The sequence below is a fragment of the Ovis canadensis genome, chromosome 7 (genome assembly GCF_042477335.2).
Source record: "Ovis canadensis isolate MfBH-ARS-UI-01 breed Bighorn chromosome 7, ARS-UI_OviCan_v2, whole genome shotgun sequence".
Classification (NCBI taxonomy): Eukaryota; Metazoa; Chordata; class Mammalia; order Artiodactyla; family Bovidae; genus Ovis; species Ovis canadensis.
In genome coordinates this window covers 33,154,774-33,163,363 of record NC_091251.1, presented here as the reverse complement: position 1 = coordinate 33,163,363, position 8,590 = coordinate 33,154,774, and the positions used below count along the sequence as shown (strand labels likewise).

Sequence of the window (8,590 nt, the reverse complement as noted above, 5' to 3'; positions counted from 1 at the left end):
CAGGCGCCTCGGCCCCCTCCCACTTCCCCGATGGGATAGCCCGGCCCTTCCTGTGCCCTAGCCAGGCTCGGCACTCCCACCTCCTCCCCCACTCCGATTGTCTCTCCTGACACCACAGCCTCCCCACATCTGTTCCCCTCAAGGAAGGGGAATGCAGACCACAGGAGAGATGCAAGGGGTGGTGTGGGCTGCACCAAGTGTTAAATGTCAAAATGGGCCCCAAACCTTGGGTGTGGGGAGACTGAGGGTGGGCTGGAGCAAAAGCTGGCAGGGATGTGGGGAAGAGGAGCATGGTGGCGTATGGGGACCAGGGTCTAGGTCCAGATGAGAGGCGATCCTTCCCTGCCCCTCCAGCCTGGATGGCAGTGCTGTAGCCGCGTCTGAGCGGTCTATACTCCAGTGGTGTCCAGCTCCATGGGAGGGGCACATCTGCGTGTAGCTTCATGGAGCCATTGCTGTCCACTCCCAAATACCAGCTGAGAATCAAAGGTTTCCAGTGTGTCCATGGAAGCAATGTGTGCGTGAATATACGTGGGGGAGGGAGGTGGTAGTATGGGGGCTGACCTACGAGAGAGACTAGGGGCATCATGCAGGGCAAAGATGCGCTGGGGTCTGAGAATTCCCAGGGAGAGCCCCTCCCCAGGACTCCACTGCCAAGTGTCTACAGCCCAGAAGAGAAGGTGGTGGCAGGACCAGCCTGTATCCTCAGGGTTTGGTTTAGGGTGGGGTCTTGCCTGCTCTACAGGAAGTGCTCTGCCCTGAGATTAGAGCTGCCCCAGGAGCCAAGATTCCTTCCAGCCCCCACCGCCAGCAGGGCCCTGACCTTGTGTGCCACAACATTGCCCACCCACAGCCCTCAGCATCCCACTTCTGGCCACACAGAGAAGCCACAGTGCCTCCCATCCCCTCGACGTCAGCTCCGCCATCTCTCATCCATGTCTCTTCCTGCCCCTGGCTGAAGCTTTAGCCTCCTTCATGGTGCCTTGGTTAAAAGGCCACATTTATTGTCTCCTGGGGCCACAAAGACAGTTCAGGTGAAGGCCTGATGGCCCTCAGAGAAAGTCTAGGCTAGCAGCCTCAAGTCCAGGTGGCAGTTGAGAAGCTGCTTCAATTCTTGCTATTAGGCTTCAGGTTCTTTCGGTCGTTCTTTTGAACTTTTTCCTTGAGGGGTGCACTGAGGGACCCTATCCACGGCCCCAGGTGCCACGCCCTTTGTGGAGAAGGCTGTTCTTCCTTGCATAATTATGCGGTTGTTGTTTCCAATCTGTACTCCTTGGCAGTTAAAGATGGTAGGAAGCCATGGCCCTTTAAGAGAAAGAGTGAGGATGTTCGGAGGATTAAGTGGCTGGAGATTTATAGCAAGGAGGAGCATCAGGATGGAGGGGCAGCGACACCTCGTGTTCACCCTGGGGAAATGCAAGTGTGGGGTCTCGGCCTGCCTTCAGCCTTTCCCTTCGGGCTACACCTTCAGAATTTGGTTTGCAGAAACTAAAGAGGAGTGGCAACTAACATCTGAGACTTTGATGTTGTTCAATCACTCAGTCGTGTCAGACTCTTTGTGACCCAATGAACTGCATTATGCCAGGCTTCCCTGTCTTTCACTATCTCTGGGAGTCTGCTCAAACTCAAGTCCATTGAATCGATGATATCTGGGTCTTTTCTGATGGGCGACCCTCTGAACCGACACAGCGACAGTGGAATGGAATTTAGAGGTTCACAGCGCTGGTGGTGGGGCAAGTCCAAATGCTCAGGAGCCAAGTTGGCTTTGCTGTGTGACCTCAGTGGCTGTCAGTTTCTTCATTTACAAAATGAGAAGGCTGGGGTAGGTGGGCTCTAGCGCTTTCTCATTCCCCCTCCCCAAGTACCCTGGATCTGTATTTGGTCTTGAGGAAGAAGCTAGTAGAATTGAACAGGGAAAGGCAGGAGTGGGGAATGGGTACCTGGTACCAGATTTGGTGCCGGCCCTCTGGGAGGGCAGTTGGTGTCACGTCTCTCAGCCCCCTGCAAACAACACAGGGCTCTCAGGCTCCCTGTCCTGGGGCCTGATCCCTTATGGCAGACACCCTCAGCCCCAAGTGTCCCCTGGCAAGGGGACAGGATTCACAGGAGTCCTAGCGCATCCTGTAATACTTCCAATGTCTCACCTGACTCCCTTGGGGTCCAGGACCTGGGATCCAAGCAGAGGTGGGCCTGGGATTCTGGGTTCTGAAAGGTAAAGTCTCTGGAGTCTGAAGAGGTCGGGCTGTTGAATCTGAAGATGTCTCTGCTGTCCAGGCAGGCGGAACCTGCTCTCTCTGGACCCTGATGTTCTCAAGAAGGTTTGTACATTTTTCAGGAACAGAGCTGGGGCACCCCTCCAGATTCAGCTTCATCATTTCAGAGCCCAGGGAATCATGGCTTCCTGTGGTTTCCTTAGGACTGTCTATTTCTGTCCTTTCCAGGCCTGGGCTGTTGCTGCCCCTGTACTCAGAAAGGAACTCCTTCACCTGTAGGGATGGGGAGCTGGCTGGGCATGGAGGTGGGAGAGCCGGAGTAAACCCAAGGGAGTTGGGTCCATATCTGTTGCCTGGGAACTCAGGGATGGGGTGAGGAGAGAGGGGACCATGGTCAAAGCTTAGAGAAGGGTGATCAGTGGGGGGTCACTGAGTGGCCAAGGGGGCCACGTTTGCCATCCTGCCCAGCTCCTGGGTGGGGGTGAGCACTCACCACGTAGACTGCGGCATTCATCTTTCTACCAGGCGCATCTCCTTTATTTACCAGATCAAGGGCTTTCTGGGTGTTTATTCGGCATTCTAGAGAGAAGGCAGAGTGGGTGGCAGGTCAACAAAATTTCTTTTCCGGGGGAGAAGCCCCTGCTGACAAATTCAGGCCTGTCTCGGCTGCCAGCCGGATGGCCAGCACACCTTGGAAGGAAGGCCTCTTCTGGGGCTCATGGCTCCAGCACCTCTGCATCAGATCTGCCAGCTCTTCCAAGCCAGGAGTCTCAGGCCCAGACGGGGGCAGCTCAGTCAGCGGGGGCCGGATCCGCCTCTCACACACTGCTTCCCGCACCAACAACGTCTGGGGCACTACTAGGGTGGGGGTGGGGGTGTGAAGAGAAGGCATTCAGAGTATGAAGGCTACCCCATCACGGAAAGGGCTGGGGAGTGTAGGAGATGTGAGGAGGGAGTGGGGCAGTCTGAGCAGGTAAACAGGAGGAAGAGGGCTTGGGGTTGGGAGACTGGGGGCTTAGAGGAGGGGGGCACCTGAGGTGAAGGATCCCAGAGTCTGTCTTACTCTCAGCTTCTCTTCCGGCTAGCACTGCCCATGTTAGGATCCCAAAGCTGCAGTAGACACAAAGCTGAGGCCTGACTCAACTGCTGGCAAGATTCCTTTCCATACAGCATCCCTTTGAAGGACCCAGGCAGGTGTAGAAATTGGGGATATATGTTTGGATATATGTTTGGAGTGGGTGCCTTACCTGTAGACATCACTGGCCCTGGAGGCCTTCTGGTTTATATTAGCCAACAGTTCTGGGGCCAGGTAGGCTGGGGTGCACCCTGACTCCCAAGATCCTGCCCCTGACTGTGAGCCTCCCTGAAATGTGGACAGGCCAAAATCTGCCACCTGCAAAAGGGAGATAAGAACGAGGAGATAGGGGATGGAACAAAAGGGAGATAAGAAGGAGATAGGGAATGGGCAGGTCCAAGAAACTCCCAGAACCCTTTCCTTACTCCTCTCCCCCCAAAAGTGCAGGCCCAGCCTTGCAAAGACTGTATGGAGGGTTAGGGGAAGGGTAGGACCAGTGGGGCCCCTGGCTGGAGGCCTGGGTCCCCTTTCCATGGCACCAGGTTGAGGTCTGAGTCTCCTGGGCTAGATCAGCCACGGGTCTTTGGAGGCCCGTGGGGTGGGCCTGTGGAACTGACCAGGGTAAGTCAGGTGATGGTCAGGTGATGGTCAAGGCCTCCATCACCTGGTGTGGCAGGGGCCAGAGCTCCAGGCGAGGCCTTGACACTTGGGCAGCCCTGTGTCCAGAGGGAGATGCTGAGGGTATTCAGGAGACAGGGCTGCAGCAGATGCGGGTCCTATGTCCCGTGGATGGGGTTGGAGCAGCTCTGGGGCAGGACCTGGTCCAGAAGATGGGCTGGGTGAGGGATGGGCTGACCTTGGCGTGCAGCTCTGAGTCTAGTAGGACGTTGGAGGGCTTGAGGTCCCGGTGGAGAAGCACTGGGTTCTGGCTGTGCAGGTAGCACATCCCGAGCACCAGCTCCTGCAGCAGGCGGCAGAGGAGCGGCCAGGGCCGAGGGCAGTGGGGCTGTAGCAGCTCTGCCAGAGAGCCGTTCTCCATGAACGGAGTCACCAGGGCCGGCCCAGACACGTACTCCCACTCCAGCTTCTCGGTGACCCCCAGCAGGAGCAGCACATGCTTGTTATGCAGACTGGACATGGCCTTCACCTCCCTGGATATGGCCCTCCTGCTCTCAGGAGAGAGGTGCCGTCAGCTCTGCGCCCGAGCGATCCTCCCCGCCGCCCAGGCCCCGCCCCGCACAGCGGCCCCTCCTCCCCGGCCCAGCCTCCTGGACCAGACCCCACCTCGGGTCACTCACGAGTTCACGATCTTGACCGCCACTTCTACGCCCCAACTCCTGTGATGTGCCCGGAAGACAGAGCCAAATCCGCCCTTGCCTATTAACTCCGGGTTCTCCAGTTCCTCGATGGGCACCAGCGGGGCTGAGGCACCGCTGGGCCTGAGAGAGGGGGGCCACGTAACCAGCCGGCCGCGGGCCCAAGGCCTCCCTGCTCCCCTCCGAGGCCCACCCCTCTAACCGCCCCCCGCGCCCACCTCCGTGACTCGGCTCAGCGCTGTCAGTTCGAGCCCCAGCCCCTCCCGTGAGACGCACTGTGCCCTGGTCTTGGCACGAGGCGCATCCATATCTCAGTCTCCACTCACCATAACGCAGAGCCAGACATCAGGCTGGAAGATGAGAGAAGCTTCTGGAAGTTGCGAGCCCCCACGGATGAAAGAGGGGTTGGGGGCTGGGAGAGGAGTCAACCTCCAGGCTCCTTCGCGGTTCCGCTTCCCGCTTCGCGGGGTTGTGCTCTCTGCCCGAACCACTTCCTTCTTTAATTGATGCCTCTACAGTCCCGCCCCGGGGGCGGGGAAGGGCACAGGGCAGGGTGCAGAACAGAAACTAGTGCTGCTCCCAAGGTGTCAGGTCAGGCCTGGTTGTCGCTGGGTATCCTCACCCTCCAGGAACCCACAACCACCTCCTACCGCTGGCCTCTCTCCCTTCTTCCACAGGATTCCCAGCTCCAGCGCCAAGCTTGGGATACCGCGGCGGGGTTCGGGGAGCGGGGGGGTGGCGGGGGGCGGGGGGAGTGCGGGCGGTGGCGCTGAGTAGGATGTCATGGTCCTAGGACTCTGTTCTCCCACAGCTGCCCTAAGATCATAGTTAACACTTCTCTAAAGCTCACCACATGCCATTAGCTCACTTAATCCTCACATCAACCCAAGGGGATAGGTACTGCTTTTGTTACTTCTTTATAGGTGAGAAACCACTGAGCGTATAAGCACCTGGCCCAAGCTGACATGGAACTGACGTCAGAGCCTGGCTCTGAACCGTGAAGCTTTGCCGTTTTCACAAAGACGTCAGCTGGTGGGGAAGGTGGCTGGGGAAGGTGTGGCTTGTCCACTGGGCTCTATTCTTTCCGAATACAGACCTCTCCCAGGGTGCTGTGGTCAGCTAGGTGAATTGGCCCACCAGAGAGTTGCTGATACTGTGGTGTACACGGCAGTGGAGACACCGCAGAGCCTCTCTGCCCTCTCTCCCCACCCTCCATTGCAAATTCTCTGGTTAATATTAATAAATCTTCTTGACAAACATGCTCTGGACAAGGGTCTTGGAGAACTCAGGAGCTTGGGGAGACTTAAGGATTCAGGGTTGACAAAAGGTGTTCATATTTTACCTGCCCAAGACCTGACCATAGCTGAAGGTTATGGAATTAGATATGGCCAGCCTTAGGCACTCAGTCCTTCATGGGGAGACTCAACCCTGTGGGTCATGGGGCAAGACTCCCTGGAAGGTGCTCACCTTGTGGAACTTTCCATCCTGTCCAGTGGTCCATGGACTCCTCTAGCTGGAGCAAAAGTGGCCAGCAGTTAACTGTGGTTCCTCCAGAAACTGGAACTCCAGGATACACATCTTGAATTCTGATGGAGTCAGTGCATGCTATTTTTGACCTATTTAGGGAATTCTTAAATTGTAGTCTCTTTAAAAGCTGGTACAAGGTAGGTATCCAATAAATATTTGTTCAATTGGATTAATAAATGAACAACCCAAACTTTTTGAGGCTTCACTGAGATGCTAACCATCCCAGGTGGTGCTCCATACTCAACCGAGAGGAGCTAGGAGGTTGGGTTTATTTCTGGTTTGGGGTCTCTTCACGTACCTGCGCAGTCGACAGAATTCATCTGAAGTCTTATGGTGATACGGCGGTATCTCACGGAATATAAAGGCAAGTCTGGAAGTTCCTCAAAAACGTCTAGTTCAGGACCTAAGAACCATCAGAGAGGACAGTCATTCCTTCCATGATTCTTTCTGAGCTCATGGTCTCAACACCTGGCCTCCATTTGAGGAGAGTAGTCAGAAAGGAGTTAGAGCTACATTTAAAAACCTTTTACAGCTAGATTTCTTTAGACTGACATACGAACCTGAGAACTGGAAGAAGTTACTGTAAAGTGTAAGGTTGGGGATGGTGTCAGAACCTATAATAGTTTTTGACTCAAAATAAACCAACCTGGGCTTCCCTGATGGCTCAGTGGTAAAGAATCTGCCTATCCATATAGAAGACACAGATTCGATTTTTTGTCCAGGAAGATCCCACAAGCTGTGGGGCAACCAAGCCCGTGTGCCGCAACTACTGGGGCTGTGCTCTAGAGCCCCTGAGCTGCAGCTGCTGGAGCTTATGCGCATTTGAGCCCATGTTCCACAATAAGAAATGCCACTGCAATGAGAAGCCCTCGCATCTCAACTAGAGTCTTCCCTGCTCGCCGCCACTGGAGTAAAAGCCCACACAGTTACAAAGACCTAGCTCAGCCAAAAATAAATAGAAGTGCCCACTGAGTTTCCAGCAAATGTATGAAGAAAAAAGTCCATACTCAGGCACATCATCAAGAAATTTCAAAAAAATATAAAAAACAAACCAAGCATCTTTAAGAGAAGGAGGGGTAGGAAGAGGAGCCTGGAGTGAGTGCCTGAGAAGACCTCTGCTTTCTTCTTCCAGCAGTTGGGGAACTGGCAAGGCAGAGTTGATTCCTGGATTTTGAAGCTCTGGCCTTTTCTGAAGCCAGGGACACCTGACCCTGGTTGTCCCAGGCCTTTGGAGTCTATTTGGGTGTCTCTCATCCCTTCAGTTCTCTATAGCTGATTGTCTTCAGTGACCTTCAGCCCATCCTGTGTACCTGCTCTGATTCCGCATTTCTAGTTGCTGGGATGCAAGTGAGGGGCAGAGATTGTGGTCTCTCTTCTTGCATATTCTAGCCCTAATTCTCCTCTGTCATTTGATTAAGAGATTTCAATTATAGAATAAATTGTATTAATTGAGGTGACAGTAAAAAAGATTATGGAGAATTTTTGTTTTCCTTAGTATTTGAATATTTTATATTAACAGGTATCACTTTTATAAACAGATAAAGAAAGAAAAGTGTTATGATGTATGCAAAGATTTAGCCAAAGTTTCAGGATATTCACTGAAATGTTGTTTAAAATAGCGAAAAAATAGAAACTTAAATACCCAATAATAGGAAAAAGATTGAATACATTATACAGTGGAAGACTATGCAGCCATTAAAATGCTGTTCTAGACCTGTATTCATTGTACAACAGGGGTTTATTATATATCAAAGGAAAAAAATCAGGTTATAAAACAATATATACCATATAATCACATTTGTTTTGGTTTGCTTCAAAAATCCTCTTCCAGTAGTGTGACAGAGCTCATAGAAGCCTCCCATGGCAGAATACCTAAATGCTATATAAAGCACAACAAACATATTTTAAAAGTAACTTGGTGAGGTCCCGAGGAAATAAGGATAATCTCCCACATGCGTCCCCCTGAAGCAAACAAAATAATACAAAGCAAAAAGGAAATAGTAAGTAAACAGAGAGGTCAACTAAGTAGAAACTTAGAGCTTTGGGAACTGGGTAGGGGTAAGACAGTTTGGGGCAGAACCAGAGAGTAAAGAGCTAAATGTGAGACAACTCTACTCCCCCCAAAGCTTGGATCCTCAAGGGGTTACATTCTTAACAGAAAGGAAGAAGTCTGCCTGCTTGCAGAGCGAACCTACAAGCAACCTATCCAGAGTGCAGCACTAGAAGTTACCATTAATAAAAGGTTAGCTTCCATGTGAGATCTGCTAACATAGTGATTTGCGGTTGGAATTTTAACTTTTCCTTTCTTTAAGTAAACCATAAGCTTAAAACGTTAAATGGCCCCATGTTATTAATGCTCCTTGAAGTCTAACAGAAGCAAATAGAATTCTCCCTAGAGAAAAGCATCTTCAATTCAAACTTCTGGATTAAATTCAGCCAAATATAAATTCATCAAAAAA

At 52.5% G+C, this 8,590-nt stretch overlaps 1 protein-coding gene across 4 annotated transcripts; it reads right to left on the bottom strand.

The window, feature by feature from the left end:
* Nucleotides 1-972: 972 nt before the first annotated feature.
* On the bottom strand, nt 973-5,131 carry RIPK3 (receptor interacting serine/threonine kinase 3). Of its 4 annotated transcripts, none has more exons than XM_069595614.1 (10): nt 4,931-5,131; nt 4,587-4,727; nt 4,145-4,454; nt 3,461-3,606; nt 3,277-3,323; nt 2,904-3,071; nt 2,707-2,792; nt 2,145-2,486; nt 1,941-2,001; nt 973-1,305 (listed from the first exon to the last, which is right to left on the bottom strand). In XM_069595614.1, the coding sequence occupies exons 1-10, from the start codon at nt 4,948-4,950 to the stop codon at nt 1,121-1,123; spliced, it is 1,506 nt and encodes a 501-aa protein (XP_069451715.1). In that variant the 5' UTR covers nt 4,951-5,131; the 3' UTR covers nt 973-1,120. The 4 variants fall into 4 exon arrangements, with proteins under 4 accessions (XP_069451715.1, XP_069451716.1, XP_069451718.1 ...); XM_069595615.1 differs by having other exon boundaries at nt 4,573-4,727; nt 4,931-5,126; XM_069595617.1 differs by having other exon boundaries at nt 2,904-3,068; nt 4,573-4,727; nt 4,931-5,126.
* Between the last annotated feature and the right edge of the window lie 3,459 nt (nt 5,132-8,590).